General features: G+C 37.0%; 1 protein-coding gene across 11 annotated transcripts in view; it reads left to right on the forward strand.

Moving 5' to 3' along the window:
- LOC145999032 (uncharacterized) overlaps nucleotides 1–22,252 on the forward strand; it is a 93,248-nt gene that overhangs the window by 68,187 nt on the left and 2,809 nt on the right. Inside the window, exons 4-5 of one of the 11 annotated variants that reach the window (XM_083135949.1) lie at nucleotides 5,210–5,525; nucleotides 14,177–14,239. The exons of 1 other annotated variant lie outside the window; for it this stretch is intronic. In XM_083135949.1, the coding sequence (XP_082992075.1) occupies nucleotides 5,210–5,525 (316 nt within the window). In that variant the 3' untranslated portion in view covers nucleotides 14,177–14,239. 9 more of the 11 variants (XM_083135948.1, XM_083135947.1, XM_083135944.1 and 6 more) reach the window with 9 other exon arrangements.

Consider the following 22,252-nt stretch of genomic DNA (forward strand, 5'->3'; position numbering starts at 1 on the left):
TGTTTGTAAATGTCCATTCATCAATTTCATCATTTTCATCACTCATCCCAATCTTCGCAAATTAGCCAAGAGGCACAAAACACGAAGTAAAATAAACTAAATTAATCAATCAATCAATCATGTTGGTACATCCTGAAGATAATTCATTCTCGTTGCAGGTCTTCTAATGTAAGTTCATATCAAGACTGTTTAAGAAGTGCAACCACATGTAAAGCAACACAAAATCATAAAGGAGATTTTCTTACACATTTGCAACCAATTCGCAACACAATTGGCACCAGTTTGAACTGTCGTGTGCAAAGTTCAGAAACATCTGGCAAAAATATTGAAACTCAATGGAAGTATTTTTGCAGTGAATGTTCAAAACCATTTCCCGGACCAAGCAAACTTTTACGGCACTCAAGAGTTCATAGTGGAGAGAAGCCATTTTGTTGTCCATTGTGCAAAAAGAGATACTCTCAACAAGAACACCTTGTTAGGCATTTGAAACTTTCTGCTTGTGGTATCAAATTCAGATAATATTTTGTAAGTACAAAATTGTACACTTGAATGCCCATGACTCAAATGTAAGAAATCTCTGTATTAAGTAGCATTCATCTTGCAAAATGTATATGTATTTGAGGGAATAAATTAAATTTGCTTAAAATGTAGATGATTGTTATCATCATGCCTATTTTCCATCTTTACAGTCATAAATTTACCATAAATAAGGGGTAAATACTTCTTCGACATTTTATTAGTTGTAAAGAGCTGACTTACAGATGTGCTCCATTACTATTGTAAAGAAAAATGTGAAAAAATTTAAGCAGTGTTTAAATACTACAAAGAAAGAGCAAAAATGTACTGCTAGTGATCAATAAATAAGATTATAATAGCATTTGTTATTTGTAGGAAGAAGATTAAGGCAATATGTGGTGAAAACTTAGAAAACTAAGTTGAGTTCTTCTTTTAACCTTTAATGGACAGAGGCTAACTTTTCATGCATGTTTTTTTCAAACTTGCTAAGATCTACAAAAAAATTCCGAACTCTAGAGCTAATTGCAGTAGAGAGATGAAATTGGTTTTGTTTTTCTTTGGAATGAGAGGGATTTTAGTGGAGGTGAAATTTATACATTATGCGTCCAAATAACTAGTGTTAAAGAAAGAAGAGAGAAAAGAAAATTGTCATTCAGCATGCCCCTTTGGCCAACACAATAGACCAAAGTGAATGAAAAATGTAGTGAGTAGCAGTAGTACATTTCTACAACCAGGAAAGTTTCATTGAAAAGAAACTGATACTTCTGGGGGTAAAAATAATGAAAATGTATAAGAGTGGCAGTGTTGCCAGCTTACGGAAGCAATTTCCAGAATTTTGCTTCTATTGTCAGCCCTATGGACACTGCTGGATGGACGGAGGGAAGCACGAAAAAATACCTCTCTGTGAGGATATGTAATGCTCATGCTTTAACTTTTTTTTAAAATGGAAATTATACAACCTTTCCAAGCACCGAAATTTCTAAAAATTTTGAAAATTGGGCCTCCCCCCCCCCCCTGGTCCTCACTAGACTCCTAATTGTCACACGTTGTTAAGGTGTTAATTTGGTCTCATTATTATATGTAAAAGTGAAATTTGTTAAAACAAAGCATTGGTTGAGGAGTTATAGCCATTTTATAAAATCTATCCATAATACCAAGAGAGAAACAGAACTTATTCAAACATTGGCTTGTTAGTAATTAATAACAATGTACATTTACTGTAGTTCAAGTATGCCGTACCTTCATATGAACAAAAATGACATAATTGCTATCATCTAGTACAGGGCATTAGATGAATGGGTTAAGTAGGTATTCACTCTACCCTTCTCACTTATATCTATTCTATCGAGCAATTGCAAATAATTTGTATAGTTCTTGAAAATCCATACCCATCTTGGTGCGAGGGTTTTGGACACACGTACACACACACATATATAGTTAATTTTGTGAATAATTTGGTTGGACACTTTTCTGGTCCAATTTAAACAAGCTAATTCCCTAGAAACAATCCATTCTATACCAGGAGTATGCGAGCATTAAATTTTACATGTGGATTTTTTTGGTGTTGTTACTGAATAAAACTGCGTTGAGTGCATCAAGACATATCCTTTTGTGCCAAAAGATTGGTGACAACTTCTTCAAGTAGAAGAATCCTTCCGTATGCATGTGAACATACATTTGTTTTTAAAGTGGCCTTAGACAATCTGAGGACTGTAGAAGCATTACCATGCATATGGCAGAAGCTTAGACTGAGTAGGAATGCAGAGTTCATGTTATGAAGAAAAAAGCGATAAGGAACAGTTGAAAGGAAAGTAATTATTTTTGTCTGCACAATTTTAGTTCCAGGCTACAATTATTCCAGTTCTCATTAAACGACTACACGAAGATTTTAGAATTCAACGTAAACAAAATAAAGCAAGGTGTTTTAAACATTTTGAGCAATCATTGTAACAGGAGCCTTTCAGAATTGTGCTCTCTAAGGTAATTGGAACTATACCAAGTACAATGCAACCATCTTAGATTTTTCTTCCATTTCTTTTGACCATTCCTGTCATTCTCCATGAAGAGATACTTTTTTGGGAAATACCTTTTCACATTTAATTTTATACAAACTCAATGCCATGTTAATAGAATTACTGGCATTTCATCAAGAGTGAAAAGTAAAAAGTTTAAGTGTTTACTACGGATGTGACAGATTAATCGGTACTCTATCAGTGTCAGCCAATATAGGAATATTGGTTTATCGGTAAAATTACCGATGCAATATATCTATAAATATCTTACAATTTAGTACAAAATTCTGGGGTGTAAGGGGTGCTCGTTCCATGTACTGCACCCAATAGTCAACCTCACTTCCACGTAGTACACCCTGGACTGCAGACTAACGAGGCTCTGGCGACTGGCCCTATGGCCAGTATAATTTTGTTTGTGTTGTCCTGTGTTTTGTCCTTACTTGTGCTGAGTGCTCCTTTACAGCCTCAGCTTTTAACGAAAGTCAGAAGATTTTAAGTGATTTTAGTTATGCAACGTTACAGTTGTTATGTGTAACGATAAGGGGCTGGACCCCGTATAATGTGACGGGTGCGAAATAGTCTTAGCGCTGACGCACCCAACATTTTAAATTCAAATTCAAGGTACAAAATTCTGCCATTTTGTTGTAATTTTTATGGATAATCTTTTTAAAAAAGCAATTGTCTAAATATGCAACTTCTTTTGTACTGCAGTCACCTGGAAACAAACATTTATTAAGGAGGTCAATGAGCTATTTGTGTTATTCAAGGTCCATCTGGAATTCTATATCGGGTCGGTAGAATATCGGTATCAGTAAATTTTATATCGGTACTTTATCATTATCGGTCAAACTTTCTTATCGGCTCAGCACTAGTGTTTACTATTTGTTGTAACTCTTTAATTCTTCATAAAGAAATGCAAAGACGATAAACCTGAGAAACCAAAATTCCATTCTTAGCGTATACTATTTTCTTATTTCAGATATACTCCAAATTCAGCACATAATAGTCACGGTAGAGGAGAACCACACGATCGAAACAATGAAGCATCATTTGCTAATTCGCTGGAAAATGTCCAACTTGCTTCGTGTACCCAGATTGTTCAGGGAGTACAAAATACTCGGAAGTACATGTGCAAGTTGTGTTCAAAGTCCTATAACAGGAAACACCATCTTTGGAGGCATATTTTAATACACACCGGACAGAAACCTTTTGTCTGCATTAAGTGTGATAGACAATTTTCAAGGGAAGACAATCTTCGTAGACATTGCAGGGTAGCGTGTGAGTTTGCAAATAGTCCAGGGTCACGGTTGACACTTTGCATGCAACAGTCCTTATATTAGCCACTGTCCCACATATTTGTTGGCATTTTACACAAGAAAATTTCAGTTGCATTAAGAGAATCAGAAATTATATTTCTTTTTTGCTGCTTTTTAATACTTTGGAAAAAAATGTTCGAATTGAACTGATTTTTTCACCTTGCTGATCTTAGCATGCAGTATTTTGGTACCAGGGCACCTACTAAGTGATTCAGATGTGTTTGTAAAGATCTTAGAAGAGCTCTTCCACATGAGATATTAGGTGGCTACATTATGTGAATTTTTTTAAGCCACTGTAATGAACATTTTGTGAGCCATTTTTTTCAAAACTGGATCTTTTTATTTTTCAAAAGAAAAATATGTGCACTAGTACCCAGTAATCATCACATGCTGTAGTTCTCTTCACCCCCCCCCCACACACACACACTCACACACACATGGTTGTCCCACATATCTATTGGTGAGAGGCTTGGTGAGCTATTTTTAATAATGTCAGGGTCACGAATACAAGTCTGAATATTTTTTTAGCAAAGTTCAGGTAGACCTTGGTAATATCCAACATTTATAATTTATTCTTGAAAGGGAAGCTAATGGACCTCCCGATGACAATCACCACACAATTTTCAGATGTGGACAGGCTTGCACAGTCTCGATGACAGTGTGAAGATTGCAAGAGAAAACTTGCAGTAACTGACCAAATATACAAGATAACATCAGGCAAAGTACAGCCAATAGTAAATGCTAAGGAGAGGTGCTACATTCTTGTTCAAATAAAGTGGCACATTGCACATTTGCTCACAGGGAGTTTAAGATTTGTGGAGAAAACTCCAAATATGAAACAATTAAAAATTATTTTCCTAGTTAAGTATTTCCTACTAAACAATGATAATTTTATGTAACATTTGTGTACTGTATCTGTAAATGTGTTCCTGATGTGCAATAGGAATTGTATTTGTATCTTTATAAACAAAACAATGGTAAATAAATAATTAAAAAGTACTCTTGATAGATTTAGAGTTTAATTTATGTATTAAAACAACCCAAGAGTTACTATTTAGCTTATGTGCTTCTAGAAGTTTTAAGAATTTAAGACAATACATTGAACATGCCAGAAAGCAGTGAAACATCAGATGACTAGTTTTCTGCTTTATTGTCCTGTCTGTTTGAAAGCATAAAACTTACGGTAAGATGATATGAGATTTTTCTTGAATAAACTTGAGATGTTCAAGTTGTGAGACAATTGATACAAGCAGTGCTAACATATGTATTGAATAATGATGATACAATTACTTTAACAATAAGCAAGACTTCTTTTAATACTTTTTGATGCATTAAGTCAGTAAAGAAAGCACATTTTTATTGCAGGTCCTTTCATGTAAATTCAGCTAACAATGTAGGAAGTGAGAATGCATGTAGACAATCACCAAAGACTACAGAAGAAGGAAGCAAGACAGTAAACACAGTGCAGAGAATGCAGCAGCTTCCTACTTGTGAAATATGTTTAAAATCTTTCAGAAACAAGAGCGTTCTTGTGAGACATAAACGAGTGCACACCAAAGAAAAGCCATTTGTTTGTTCTTCGTGCAACAGAGGATTCTCACGAGCGGACAATTTTCGTAGACATTGTGTTGTTGTTTGCATGAGAGGAGCTTTATCAAGCATGAATCCACCAAACAAATAAGTAAGTCCCACATTATGGTGCATATGAAACCATCAGAGTGTATGACCTGCAAATAAGTATTCTTTAAATACTATAGCACAGTGGGATATACAGGGGTTGGATAAAAAGTAGTGGCAATGCTGCTGTAATTCGTATTTGACAGAGAAAGCACTGTTTGCATTGCTGCAATGTAATCACCATCCATATCAATCATCTACCACACTTATGGAAGGTGTCTTACATCATCAGCATGTCCTTCTCTGTTAATGACCCACAGTCGCCACCCTATGACATGGATGATGGCTTCTCTTGTGCCATAATGCTTCCTGTGAAGTGGTTCCAAAGAGTTCATAATCACACGGACTCATATCGTGCGAATTCGGTGGGTGTTCCAGGACATCCGCCACTGGCAATGCTACATCACCACATGCCTCACGCAGTCTTTGACAACAGTCTTGTGCACTCTGACAATGTGCTGCTTCAATTTTGATCCACACATGTTGTTCTGGTTTCTTGAACACATGGTTATGGTGCTTGCACTCTTCTCCTCTTCTTACAGCACTGCAATGTTTGGCTGAATAACACACAGCCATTCCCATTAGCCACACGGCCTCCCCGATGGCACCGTGGTAGCGTCCTTGCCTTGTAATCAAGGGGTCCCGGGTTCGATACCCGGTGGAGGCACATAGTGGTTCGGATCCCACTTTAAACTGTAGGCCCAGTCCCGATTAGCCTTACTGTGCATAAAGTGGACTTAAAACACCAAATCAACCAACCATTAGCCACACTTGCTCGTCTAATCTTTCGTTATTAGTTACAGCAACCCCATGACTTACAACAGTGTCTCCACTACTTTTTATCCAGCCCTTGTAGAATTATGGTGAACATGATATTTACATATTCTTTTATTATTATTGTTAGTGTAATATGTAAAGGTGATCAACCAATATCTACATGCTGAGCATGAAATATTTTCATTACAGATATCCCTCAAACAATTCAGCTTGTAGTAACGAAAGTACCATAGGTGCAGAACCTATATTTAAGACAACTTCAAACGAAAGAAGACAACTGCCTTTGGTAGTGTCAGAGAACAGTGTTCACGTGCAACCATCCTTCCAGTCTGAAGCCCGAAGGAACCCAAAACTCCCAGTGCTACATGTTTGCGAACTCTGTTCAAAGGATTTCCCATCTCAAAGCCACCTCCTTAGGCATAAAAGGATCCACACAAAAGAGAAGCCTTACGTCTGCATTCACTGCAAGAGACCATTCTCTCGTGTGGACAGCCTACGAAGGCATGTTAGGATAGTGCACTGGAAAATCAAATGAAGATTCATTTAAATTGGTTTATATTGATGTGAATGATGAGGTGGTGTGATTGATGTCTTGTTTTTAAAATCAAGTGTCATAAGAATACATTACATATGGTTTATAAAAATAACTGTACTTGTGTCTATGGTCGAACACACTCACTGCCCAGTTCTCAATCTCATCCCTAAAAGCTCTAGGTTAGAATCTCACCATGGATATTTGTGCTTATTGCTTCAGTAAAGTGTTTTCTAATCACCATATCCATAACAGTGATTAATCTGCACAAATTTAAAAGTGACGTTAAATAACAAACAGAGGAATAATAAATAACAATGTGTTCTGTCTTGTTTAAACTTACTCAACTGTCAATTATTATGTGATCTGTCAACATTCATAGTTTTTTTAAAAAATATAAATTGCCACACCAAAACAATGTTATTGTTCTTTAATTTGATATGGTTTATTTACATTTGATCCTGAGCAATTTTCAGTTTTCTTCCCTTACATCTGAACAGTGGCGAAGCATGACATTTTTACGTAGTCATCGCAAGACTTGTCAAACGTTAGGGTCGATCTTTCAACTGGGGGAGGGAGCCTGCGGTAAATGCCAAGGCCATTGCCTATTCTATGTAAAAGCTCAGTGCAGTACCATACATCTTTCAACTACAAAAAAAACAAATTTTACTATTCCATATGATGATAATTTTGAAATTGATTAATTTGCATTTTCTGTAATGTGCAAAAATTACAATGTAAAATAGGTCTAATCGCAGATAAGAATATCTGTGGTCTAATTAATTTAAAATGTCTTACCTTGCTTGTACATAAACTCGAGCCTCCTTGTTTTTCGTGGCGGATTTGTGAATTACTGTGTAGTAGAATTCTTTATTTTCTCTTATTGACTCAGAGATATGGATAATAGGGCCAAATTGCACATTGCTCTTCTCCTTCAGTTGATCTTATAAAAGTATGAATTTAGTGCTGGAACAGCACTAAATCTATACGTGAGCGTAGCAATGCGTAAATAACGCCTTCGAGTACTCATCCTGGACAATCTTTTGCAAATCCGCTAACTGCCCCAACATAACTGCCGTCCTGTATCATAAGTTCGAGCAGTAAATTAATCCTGCAGTTTTATTGACAACAATTTTTACATGAACAAATAATTATTATCATCCATCAGATATACAATCGGTACTTAAATCACTAAAATTAATTAATTGTTCCTTAACACAGTTCTCCTCCTTATGCACATATCTCAAGACAATTGACAATTGGGACCTACTGTTAAGAAAGCAATAATTTCACAGTGTAAACAAAGTTAACTTGTTTTTGACTCAACCATGAGGAAATGCAGCTACTATATCTGCATAGTACACTTTGGTAACTTTGCACGCCAACAGGAATCTGGCATCTGGCCCTACAGCCAGTAAAATTTTCTGTAGGGCTGTGTATCGTCCATACATGTGCTCAGTGCCCTTTTACAGCCTCAGCTTTTAACATAGGAAAGGAGCTTTTAGTCTTCAGAGATAGTACAGTCTTAGTTCTTCTTAAGTAATGAATGAGTAGGAAAGTTTTTAACACACTTTATTTCTTATTAGAGACCTTTCCTCAATTTTGTTTGTTAAGGGGCTGATCCCCATATGGGCAAAAATAGCCTATGTGCTGATGGGCCCAAAATATACAAGTCAGTCAGTCTTGTGCCTACTATAGTGTAATGCTTGTAATTGTTTTTTTTTTCTTTCAATATGCGTTGTACTTATCTAGTACATTATTGTTACAGGTATATCGCTCAAAATTCATTTAGTAATGATGAAATGTAAGCCAGACTTGACAAAATCTCATGTACGAGTAATGCAAAATCTTTGGAAGGCAGGAGGACCAGTTCAGAGAAGAATCTTTAATTGAGACGAGCACACTTGTAAACTCTGTTTGAAATCTTTTCCATGCAGAAGCAAGCTCCGAAGACATCTCGTGGTGCATAGTGGAGAGAAACCTTTTATCTGTATTGCCTGCAATTGGTTTTACACAGTTAGACAATCTTCGTTTTCACCAGAGACATCGTTGCAAAGCAGCAAATGCAGCTCGTAATTCGAAATAAGTGTGTGTGTTTTATTAAAAGATATTCCCTCATATTTAACCCTTCATTTGTTAAAAGTTTTAACATTGAAATTTGTAACATTCAACTTCATTCTGCTTCTAATGTCTTTATCACATTGAAGATATTATTACAAGGGTTGGATAAAAAGTAATGGCAACACTGGTATAATTGCTACTTGACTGTATTGGCAGAGGAGCACGTGTTACATTCCTTCAATGTAATCACCCCCCCCCCCCCCCCCCAATCTCTACGACCTTCTGCCACACGTATGGAAGGTGTCGTACACTGTCAGTGCGTCCATCTCTGTCGATGTCCCGCAGTGACCGCCCTATAGCACGTATGATGGCTTCGCGCGTGTCGTAGTGCTTCCCACCCAGTGGTCCCTTCATTTTGGCAAAAAGGTCGTAATCTCACGGTCTCATACCGGTGAATACGGTGGATGTTCCAGTACCTCCCACTACCAGTTATGCAGGAGCGCCGTCACAGTGTTCGCAGTGTGACACTTTGCATTGTCAAGCAGGATGATGGGACACCGTGCCAGAACGTGCCATCGCTTCCTCCTTAATGCGAGATGAAGGTGGTGTTGCAAGAAGGTGCAGTAGTAGGCTGCGTTGACCGTCTGCCTAAGAGACGTCGTTCTTCTTGCCTAAACATATTGTTAGGGCACTTGCACTCTCGTCCTCTGCTTCAGAGCACTGCTGTTTTTGACTGAATAACATACAATCGCACCCCACTCACTATACTTCCTCGTCTGACATTCCTTTATCAACCACGAAACGGTTGTGGTGCTGTGACTCGCCCCTTTCACGGGACAGCAGTGTTGCCATTACTTTTTATCCAACCCTTGTAGTTCCAATGCTGTTAGCCCTGGACTTTCTCATATATAAATCTGCACATAGAACCTTCCTTGCGGTTTGAACAAAGTTAACAAGACCTAATTTTGGGTTAAAGCATGGCTAACATTATTTAAAAGGTAAAGAAATGTGCACATTGTTGATAAAAATCCAAATTGTGGCCTACCAAACGTCACAATACAGAAATTCTGAGAATGACCTGACCACATGGATATGGATATTTATCTGTAATGCATGATTCTTTGGTTCTCAATAATTTTAACCATGTTTTACTCTAAAATTAGATATTGCTAAATCTTTTCCAGTACAAAGGAAGGAGCTAGGTGAATCTGAAAATTCAGAAAACTATGTAAGGTGTGTGTGTTGTGTCTTATATCAAGTTCAACATTGCTCTGTTAACAACATGGCCCAGTAGATTCTGCTTCATGAATGCATCGCTCTGTTTATATACACCAAAGTATACATAGCAAATAAGAAGGAAATAGAAAACACTCACCAGAAACTAGAGATGGGCCGATATAAAATGAACCCGATATTTTACTGATCCAATATAAAATTCGAAATTGTCTTTGAAGAACCTGGACCTACTTTATAAATTTGTGTTTCAAGGTGTTATAAGATATTTATCAGTATATCGGATCGGTAAAATAATCTGCCAATACCAATAGAGTACCAATTATTCTGTGCCATCCCTACTGGAAACATTTAAATTTTTCCAGCCATGGGCTTCATCTGCAGATGTGGATAAAACGTGGTGGAAATGGAACTAAGTGTTTGATATGCAAAAGTGCCAGGATCAGAGCAAAAATACAGTTAACATGGAAAAACGTGGTTCTCTCACCAACCTTGTCAAAAATTGTGATAGGGTGTGGGGTGGCAAGGGGGGAGAGGGTTGGTATAGGAATGAGGGGTGGAGATGTGGTTTGATTCCAAACATTACTGAATGATCTTAATCAGGCCGCAGGTATGTGGTTGTACTCATGGTTGATATATATAGGCCCTCTGAGGTGTTGGTGGATTGAAGTAATGGGTGGATGATAGCTACCTGGAAGCAGTCATTGAAACGGCTATTGTGTGTGTTGGTATTGATGGCAACAGCGAAATCCAGGTTTTGGTTGGAGAAGCGGTAGTTGTTGATTTTGAGGTTGAGGGCTGTGGATGCTTCCCCCAGGTAAAAGCCACCACAGATTTTGCAGGTAACGATATAGATTAGGTTTGAGGTTCATTTTGGGTGGATAGTACAATTGTGAATTGTGGAGAGTATGGAAAGTAGTGATTGCTTTTACCTGGAGGAAACCTCAGGATCAACAGCCACTGTTACTCCACTCAAAACTTGGACTTCATTGTCGCTGTCCATACCAACAGTCACAATACCCCTTTCAATGACTATTTCCACGTAGTGATTATCTACCCATTGCTCCAATCCACTAACATCTCAGAGAGCCTACATATCAGCGATTAGTTCAACCACACCCACTTGGCTGAATAAGCACATTAAGTAACTTTCTGAACCAAACCACATCTCCAACCTTCATCCCCATTCCCAACCCTACCACTCACAATTTTCGACAAATCTGGAGAGAGAACCACTTTTCTGTGTCATCAGTCTGGACATGGCAACTTTGTAGGTTGAACATTCACAGCAGTTTCTGCCATATTTTATCTACATCTGAAGATGCAGCCTGCAGCCACAAAAAAATTAAACTTTTCCAGTGTTTGATTAGGGATCTTTCAAACCGAAGTAACAGGAGACAAGTGGCATGGAGATTTCACACTGAAGAGACAAGTGACATGGTTCCCTTCAGACTACAGTGAAACATTCTATTTGTGAAGGTTCATTACCGAGAGATATGTGTAGCATGTCTCTTCAGTCTGTAAGCTTGCTTAGTTGCTTAGTGTCCTATTTCCTTCTAACTTGCCACATAGTATTTTCGCCTCTCCTTCCTTTCATTCAATATGTATTGAATGAAATTATACACATTCACGAAGGAATTGGAAACATAAAGTTCAAGAGAACCATATTGAAAATAATCATGATGCTCGTTGGCTAAATGCTCATTCACCCTGGAATTCCACCAGATGCAGAGCCGAGCAGATAAGAAATTTCCACTCAGTTCTGCAGAATCAACAAGACAATGGCCCTTGCCAGCGGGGAATGCACCTCAATTGGAACTTTCCACATCAACCGAGGGATATTCCAACTCGGCTTTTCTGGAGGTGCAAAGTGCACAATGTCAGGGCAAATCAGGAACAATTAAAAATCCCTGGAGATGAGAAAATCTAGGGGAATACTTCAAAGAGACTTGAAAAAAAAAATCAACAGGTTGCTAAAATGCACAGCGAGATCGACAAGTGATACTACAAGGTGACATTTGTTCTTCGAGACAGCTATAGCGGGCCCAATCTGACAGAGTGAGATGCCAAAGAGCCGAATCTGGGATCTGTGGAATTATACCCACCATCAAGGCCATCGATCTCTCCTGTGCCTCCCGCCATTGACCGAAACCAGCTCCAGGGTGCAGTCTGTTCATAATGCCATCAGTTGCAGCAACAAACGCCCAAGAACACCAGACAAGGGTGTTTCTATCATTCAGGGCAGAGGTAGGCAACGAGTTCCAATTTTGAAGTCTCTATTTTCATTCACCGAGCTACTAGCTACTCCCCGGTGTGACTCGAACACAGTACCAAAACCTCACGTCACACTACAATATATAAAATCTTTCAAGGAGGCTGTAAATTAAGTGTAAGTAGCATTTTTATTTATTTATTTATTTGCTGTGTAAAATCATGTGTGAAATGTTTTTTTTCTTCTTTTTTTTCAAAATATGTCATTGTTATGATAAACAATAACAAGCACTCAGTATGTGTGTGATCACCTGAATTTACGGAGAAATGCTATTAAATAAGAGAAAATATAGAAAGGTTGACCTAATCTCAATACTACATATTCCAATATATTGGAAGAGAGTCTACACTTTTTTTTCCATAACTTCTGCTTTCATGAGAACATGGATTCAAAATTCTAGTGTACTAAATGTATAATGTGTTGCTGTCATATCTTGTAATTGTAACGATTAAGCACATGAACGCCAGTACGGAGTGAGGCATCATAAAAATAATGTAGAAGACAAAAAAACTTATCTGCTTTGAAACATTATCTTTATTCCAGGCGTGTCACCACAAATGCCGAAGTGAACAACCAAAACTTTGGACCTTCAAGCAACTTCATCTTCCCGACCAGACAGGAAACTGCGAAAAAAACTGATGTTCAAAATGTCTGCACATTTGCAGCAACGGTGCAGGATGCTCTTGTGCATGAGCCATGGAATTCTAATGTAGGGAGACGGAAAAATAATGTATGTGGAGTTTGTTCGAAAGCTTTTCCATCTGCAAGCAAGCTTATGCGTCATGAGAGAACACACACCGGAGAGACTCCTTTTCCGTGTGCTTTGTGTGGACGCGGTTTCAATCAGGTTGAAAATCTTCGCAGACACTTGGTGTGCGTGCATAAGCAATATAATTCTCCCCCCGAGTGACATCATATGTGCTTATTCTGAGAAGCCTCTGGTTTTCTACAATCCAGACGTGTTCGCCATACAGGAAAAATTATTGTTACAAATATAACCGAACATAACTTATATAGAAATATTTTTCACAGACACTAAAATTGTATATGGTTTTGTAAGAACTTCTCTATGTCCCAGGTCTTCTCCCAACAAATTGATTGGAAAACCTATCTAGAAAACATATTCTGAAATGACACTTTTTTTTAATGTTAATGGAATCTCTGTATGTAACAATACAAGGGGTCCTAAAATCATACACAGTGTTGTGCAATATGCTGTAATTGCACAAACAGTTTTTGGAGCTTCAAGTTTTTACATGCACATTCAACTCTTATTTTCATGGAACGCAACCTAAACATACGGAAGTGGGTAGAATCAAATAAGATCATCTTTATTTCTGTCTTTTAAGAATTGGACTATCTTTTCATTTGACCTACAAGTGGAAAAAACAAAAAAATTATAAAGAGTTTTTGAATGAGAATCAAAATATTATCCTAAGGATAAAAGCCATGAGGTTGGAATACATGACCACGTTAATTATTTTAGAGTTAATCATATTAATTATTGTATAATGAAACCTGCAGAGTTGTGGTTATGAGTGTTGTCAATATTGAATATTGCCAATAAGCATAACAAGTGAGGGATTAGGAGGTATACAATTTTAATGCAGTTAATTTTGTAGTTCTATTTTTCTCCTTCAATTTCACGTGTGTGCTCTAGATAGAGAAAAATATTAGTAATACGATAAGGTTACTGCATAAATTGTTTATTTGCTTTAAACACGTAATGTTTCCAAGTGAACTCCACATTTGTTCATTGACATTATTTCCTCTGTTGCAGACACACCAGTATACCTCTTACCTCGAATAAACAGGTAGCTGGATCTTCTTCTAGTCACATGGAAAGTACACGTACACACCTAAACACAAGTTACAGTGATAATTCACTGAAGACAGAAGGAAATTTGGAAGTAGAATCAATGTGTTACAGGTTAGCCTTGGATACAACAGGAAGTAATTTAACTTCAAAGCAGGTTCTCCAAAACATCGGTGACGTACAAAAGTACAGATGCAATTTATGCTCAAAGAGTTTCCCTGCCCCAAGCAAACTCAAACGACACCTCGTAACACACACAAAACAAAAATCATTTGTCTGCAAATTGTGTGGTAAAGATTTCACTTACCTTGATAATCTGCGCAGGCATTTCAGACAGTTTCACATTGTTGCAAGTTTGTCATGATGCTTTTTCCTAACCAACAGTGGACTTATTTATTTCTTAAGATCAGAAAATAACTTGTCATAAAATAGAATTATTGCTATATTATTGGGGATTTTGCAGATTTTCAAGGTGATGCTCACTCTTTTTTTGAGCATACCTAACACAGAATGTGACTGTGAGCAACCTAACGCCATGAAAAGTGTGGGAAACTCTATTTCTATAATTAATGGATTCTAACAGTTACAGTAAATGTACAGTTTTTCACGAGAACATATAGTCCAGCAGCATTTCACATGTTATACCATCATAATTCTAGGATTTCCCTGTAAAGGTTTAGCAAATTTTGCTTGAAAATCCACTTTATGCATGGGCTGTTATTCAGGAATAATCTTAAAATTTTTAAAGTTAAATTTCAACACTAACATATACCACCCTTTTAGGAATTGTGCTATCAAGGATGCTTGGTATTTCATTATGTCATTAGTAATACAGTGGAAATTTTAATATATATGTTTTTCAGGAAATGTGTTATAAGAACTTATGATGTAGATAAATGCATAATCTCAAGAAATTTTATAAAATTTTGCTTCATTGGGACCAAAAAAACTTGAATGTATAAATGCAGAAACATGTAAAATTGGTATTTCATTGCATTTAGAATGATTACCTGATAATTACAGTGTAACTGAATATGAGTTGTGTTAGAATCCTGTCAGGATAAATAACAGTAAATTGTTTGTAAACAAAGCAACTGTTCCGATAACTTACTTTTTTGTTATGTACTAAAAATACTTTCTTCTAAAAAATCAAGTTCAAAATAATATTGCAGGGTCACTTGTATCAATGTATTTGAGTAATAAATATTAATGATATGATTGTGTATTGTTATTTTTATGCATTAGTGTTCATATCTTCATGGGTGTGCGTGTAATGCCTAGTTGTAACAAATTTGCTCAGATATTAACTGGGCAGTTCAGTTGGTAGAGCACCGTCAAAGAATGACAAAAACCAAGATTCAATTCCTGGTTGAAACGCCATTTTGGTAACTTTCAGAAAATTATCATCACTGAATTTGAAAAAATTATACTTGTACATGAATTATATTTCATTTTGTTCCACACAAATATACATATTCAAAATAACATTCCAGATTTTTACTATTACCTCTTTGCACACTTTATATTCATGTCAGTAGAAGACAAATAACTAATAGTAAATATTGCAGTTAAACATCCCTTGTTGGTTTCAAATGAAAACTACAGATGATATTTCAGTTCTGTCTTTTGTATTCATTTTTATACATATGAAGGTATGACATACTAGAATGACAAAGCAACATGTGTTTTGTTACTATTTTTAACAAACTCATTTTGTAGATGGCAATTTTTTGCCAAGAAAAATTATGCAATGTTATTTAAAATGCAACAAATTATCAGCTTGTTACATTTGAAACACCATTTCTTGCTATATGTTTTTGATTTACTTTTACATGTAATAATGATAAAATTTTAAAATTCTTCACAATATGCAATAATTATGGGTTTCAGTGTGAAACCTCCCAATTGTCAAAATTACCCAAATTTGCCATTGCTTGCACAGGGTATCTATCAGTCAAGAAATGGAGAAAAAGTCAGGAAATATTTTAGTATTCTTAATTGTATTTAGATCATCTCCCCTGGTAAGTCTACATCATCTGCATTTGCTAACAATTGAGTCAGACCATTTAATTTTAGTTCATCATTAGTATGTATTTTCTTAATTTTGCCACTATGCTTAAGTAGGGGCTGATTAAATAAATATTAAGAAAGGTGAAGAAAATGACATGAAAAATCAAGGATTTGGGATGCTTTAGTAAGCTGGTATGAAATTTGACATACAATTGTTCACCATTTCGTCAAGAGATTGTGTTAATGCTTGTAATCTGGTATGAAATTTGATAGACATAATAATTCACCTTTTCATCGTGAGTGGCACTAATGCTTGTGATCGATAAACATAATAGTATACCTTTTTGTCAATAGATGACACTAATTCTTGGGACTATACGAAATTCCATAAACATAATAGTTCATTGTTTTGTCAAGAGATGGCGCTAGTGTGCTGGGAGCATACCTCCTAGGTGCATATGATCTAATAGAAAAAAATTCTTAAACATAATAGTTCACCTTTTCGTCAAGAGATGGCACTAATTGCCTTTGACTCGATACAAAATTCAATAAACATAATAGTTTACCTTTTTGCCAAGAGATGGCGCTAGTGTGCTGGGAGCATACCTCTTGGGTGCTTTTGAGCTCCTAATACCAAATTTCATAAACATAATAGTTCACCTTTTCGTCAAGAGATGGCGCTAGTGTGCTGGGAGAATACCTCCTAGGTCCTCTTATGATCTCCTGATAACAATTTTTTTATCAGGAGATCATAAGAGGACCCAGGAGGTATTCTCCCAGCACACTAGCGCCATCTCTTGACGAAAAGGTGAACTATTATGTTTATGAAATTTGGTATTAAGAGATCATAAGCACCCAAGAGGTATGCTCCAAGGACACTAGTGTCATCTCTTGACAAAAAGGTGAACTATTATGTTTGTTGAATTTTGTATCGAGTCACAAGCATTAGTGCCATCTCTTGACAAAAAGTGAACTATTATGTTCATTGAATTTCTATCGTCTCTCTCGCATTAGTGCCATCTATTGAGTAAAAGGTGAACTATTATGTTCATCAAATTTGGTATCTGATCACAAGCATCAACACCATCTCTTGATGAAAAGTTGAACTATTGTGTCTTATCAAATTTCATAGCAGATTACAAGCATTAGCGCCATCTCTTGACGAAAAGGTAAACTATTATGTTTAAGAATTTTTTTCTATTAGGAGATCATAGGCACCTAGGAGGTATGCTTCCAGCACACTAGCACCATCTCTTGACAAAAAGGTGAACTATTATGTTTATTGAATTTCATATAGAGTCACAAGCATTAGTGCCATCTATTGATGAAAAGGACTATTATGTTTATCAAATTTCATACCAGATTAGAGCATCAACACCATCTCTTGACAAAACTGTAACTAATATCTCTCTCAAATTTCATACAAGCATTAGCACGACCTAGTGACAAAAAGGTGAACTATTATGTTTACCAAATGTTACCTGTTTGTTTTCAATGTGAGGTTGGAAGTAACAAATTCGATGAACATAATAGTTCACCTTTTCATCCAAAGACACTGCTAGTGTACTGGGAGAATACCTCTTAAGCATGATTTCCTGATAAATTAAGGATGAAATTCATCAAAATAGTACAATATTGCTAATTTTTCAATGTGAACTTTATATCAGGAGATCATAAAACCGGTATGCATCAAGCACACTAGTGTCATCTCTTCTGCCACACCCGCCATCCAGTTCCAATTTGGCCCCAAGTGATTTCTACCCATTTGGAAGGCATGTGGTTTGCGGATATTGACTCCGTCATTGGCAGTGTTCGGGAGTGTATACACAGCCAACCGAAAAACTTGTGAAAATGGCATCAAAATGCTATAAGAACATTTGAAAAAAAAAAAGTGTATGGACTCTGGAGGGGAGTACTTTGAAGGGTGACATGTACAAATAAGTATTTGACAAAGGATTTGGTAAAAAAAAAAAAAAAAAAAATCAGTCCCTGTCATATTTGAATGACCTAGTATTTCTTTGGAGACTTCACCTATGATGTGAAGATGTACCTTGAAAGAAGCCATATAGTAGTAAAAAGGTAAAGTGCTCCCCCTGTGCATAGCACCATGCCATGAAGGCATATAGGGGGTATGGGGGTAACGCCCCACACTTTGTTGATCCGGTTGTGAGTGGGGGTGATGTGATCAGCATCACACCCCTGACCGCCTTTACTGCCCAGGGTTTCCCCCCAGGTACCCATGTTATTTGACGCTGGGTGGGTGCCGGGGCCGCTTCCATCGTTAGAAAAGTTCCCGGATTTGAATCGGCCAGGGATCAAACCCGGGACCTTTAGCATGGTAGTCAGACGCGTTACCGATTGAGCCACCGCGGCCACCTAGCAGTAAGAGTTTTAAAACAATTAGTCTTACATAAGGTACTTGTTTTATTTTCAAAATTTGTGCTATTCACTTACTGACATTCTTCAGGATGTGATGTGATGTGATACATTTCCATGTTGCAAATTTAATTGTTTGGAATGTGCAGATACTGAACATAACATGTACAATACTAAAATCATGAAATAATTATTGAAGCTTTCCTGGCAGCAAATATTGAAGAGGTTTTCTCGGGCAATCAGCGAGGTGACTTCCGGAAAGGCTTCATGAGAGTGACGTTAGCTCTCGAAAGCCTATCTGGAAATCACTTGGCCGATTTCCTGAGAAAACCTCTTCACTAAAATCATGTTTAGCATGCCTAGAATGAATTCTTCAAAAACTTCAATGAATGTTTTTCCGATTGATTTTTGTTATTTAGCATCACTTTTCTGCCACTTTTGGCTAATCGCAACTATGAGGATAAGTCACAAAGAACACCCATGCCCAAGCTGGGACTCTAAAACAGGACCCCCTGGTTTTGTAGTACGCTCTGCTAACCACTCTGCCATGTAGGCCGGCTAAAAAGAAAAAATGAAAATTCGACTCCTGTCATTTGTTCATATGGTGCACTGCCTATGTACTAGATGACCTGTGTTACAATGCTACAACTTGTTGCATGGTAATGTACAGACCGGATCCCAAAAAAATGCTACTCAACACTTTTGGGGAGTCAAATTTTACTGGAAATTATGAGACAAGTTTGCACAGGTCCTCTGCAACACTTTACTTCATTTCTTCCACATACAACTTTTAATTTTTCTTGAATGCAACTTGTCCTTTTCGAGAGAACATTGCCATAGAGCATACTACTCAATAATGTTACAGTCTGTGCAGTGCTGCCATATGTCATCTGTGGAACTATTGACATGTCAGTGTAGAGATGAGAATAGAATAAAGTCATTATCTAAATCCACAGTTCAATGTTGCTACCAGTGACAAACAGTGGAGATATTATTCAGTAATATTTTTTTGTAATGATCCTTGTAGTAGAATTTTACGAGTCAAAAGCTCCCCAAAATCTATGTACACCCAACAGCAAAAGAAACAGTAGGCAAATTGTCCACCACCATTTTCATTCGGTCTGAATTACACAGTGTGATAACGAGTAGCAATAAAGATGTCAATAAGCAAACAACAATGCCTGCTTCGAACCAACATAGTTTCATTCCTTAAAACAACGCAGGATGTAAAATAAAAAAGTAATGAAAATAGTGGTGGACAATTTGCCTACCATTATCTTTGCTGTTGACTACAAACCAATAACAATGCTCTAATATTTAATTTATTTTTATATTAATTCTACTGGTGTAAACAATTATTTTAAGAATTGGCGAATACAGTATCAGCAGTATTGATCTCCTTAAATGGATGTCTTGCACAGTGCCACGAAGGCACATCAGGGGATGAGGAGGTAGAACTCCTGACTGAACGTCCATGACTTTCGCTTCTCATTATATGATCTCAATACTCTGATTTTACTATACACCTAATGTCGCTATTCAGTATAATATATGACCCCAGTAACAAATTCTTTTGATTTCAGGAGTGTCATAACAGATTTAAATCTTGTCAACCAAAGAAGGGTGGCTTCATATGATCAAATAGCATCAAAGCATGTTTGTGATGCGCAGAGCAATCTTCAAAATCAAGGCCATCTTCACACGGAGAGAGCAACTGAAAGTTCCGAAGTGGCAGGAGAATCAAACCTGGAGAAGTTCTACCAGTGTGAAGTGTGTTTAAAGCCCTTTCCTTCCAGGAGTAAACTTTCCAGACATTTCAGAGTGCACACGCGGGAGCAACCTTACTTTTGTGAAAAGTGCAAGAGGAGATTTTCTCATGTTGAAAGTCTTCGCAGACATGTGTTTCACAAAGTCTGCAGTTGAGTTGGGAATATGTATCAATGCTTAACTAATTCAGTAACCATGATAACTTTAGTCCTGGCGAGGTCTCCATTTTTTGTTTTTCTTCTTTAGAAGAGGATTTTATACCGGGTGGTCCAAAAGTCCCGGAACGGTCACATATCGTGAGAAATACACATCGAATCTGAAAACTGAAAAATACATGTTTCATAAGTGAAAGAAAGCTATTCAATGGTATCACTTGATTCCCCAACCCCACCCCCTGGGGGTGGGGTGGGGCAACTGAAATTTTAAATGGAAACCTCCATTTTTTTATTGTAGAATCGGAAAGAGGACTTCATTCAGAGTCCAACGAGCTATCAATCCTAGCTCAATTAGGAACGGAGATATGGCAATTTTAAATTTTCGCCAAAAAAACAAAGCGATTGCAGATTCGGAATCTGCACGTCAAGACCTTTCAATAGAGTATATGGAAGGGGGGGGTCTCCATTTTTTTTGCGAAAATTTAAAATCTCCGTTCCTAATTGAGCTAGGATGATGGTTGATAGTTTGTTGGACTCTGAATGAAGTCCTCTTTATATATATATATATAATGCTTAGTGTCGTGTGTTTTAAACTGAGGATCCAATGTTTGATTATGGTTAAAATCATGAGCTAAAATCAGTTTAGCTAGGCATTAGTTATTAAAATCAAATATGCAATAATATGTTTTCATAATACGAGATACTGTTTGTCAAGAGTCTGTTGACAAATTAATTTAGAATTAAAATTGTGTAACATTTGTGTATTGAAAGTTCTTTCTCTCTTGAGGAGAAATTCATTTGCTTTGCTTCTGTAGTAAAAATTGTTGTATGCTATTATTTTGTTTGTCAATAAAGATACATAACATGATGAGGGTGATTGCTTATTTTTAGAGCCTCTTCAACCAGATTTTGGTTGATTGATTTAAAATTCCATCAATCAAAATGAATTTTAAATCAATCAAAATATGTGACACTAACCAACCAGCATGAAAAGATGCTATAAACTAGTGCTAATGTTTTGTCTGCAAGACAGATATTTTTAAGGTTGACAAGGGTAAGAGGGAAGAGTTTGTCTACTTTATTCAAAGAGGCTAATCAGAACTGAACAGTTTAAAGTGGGATGCTAACTGCATTCAATGTATAATCACATGCAATAAAAAATTGAACATGTAGATCCTGAAATAATACTGTTTTGTATGACATTATGTGTGTTAACTAAGTCTACAGCGATAGCCAAATTCTATTAAAGGCTTGCTAATTCAAATTCAGATTTTCTTTATTACGGCCGAGGTTCAGCCTGCGACTGTTCTTCCACCTAACCCAGTTTATACATGTTACTTATGTACAGGTGGGGGACAAAATAATATGAACACCTGTGAAAAAGTATGCCACATTTCACATCGGCAGTACAGCAGCACCACCTGGCACTGAAGTCTGCAACCTAGTGGCCGTGAAGGGGAAGGTATTAGTCTGTCAACAGCAGTCATTGGTGGTGGATTCATCTATTGTATGCTCTCAAGAGACGCTGCAATAGTCTGACCTGACAAGAGTTCCAAAGAGGCACGTTGGTTGGAGCACGTTCAGCTGGAGCCACGGTGACAGAAACCACAAACCTTGTGGGGTGTGCAAGGAGCACAGTATCAGCTGTTTTGTCATCATCCACAACACAAGGTAACATGGTGTCTTCAAAGCACAACAGTGGACGAAAGGCAAAGCTTGCTGCTCGGGATAG

Source organism: Lepisma saccharinum, chromosome 14 (assembly GCF_977018435.1).
Source record: "Lepisma saccharinum chromosome 14, izLepSacc3.1, whole genome shotgun sequence".
Taxonomy (NCBI): Eukaryota; Metazoa; Arthropoda; class Insecta; order Zygentoma; family Lepismatidae; genus Lepisma; species Lepisma saccharinum.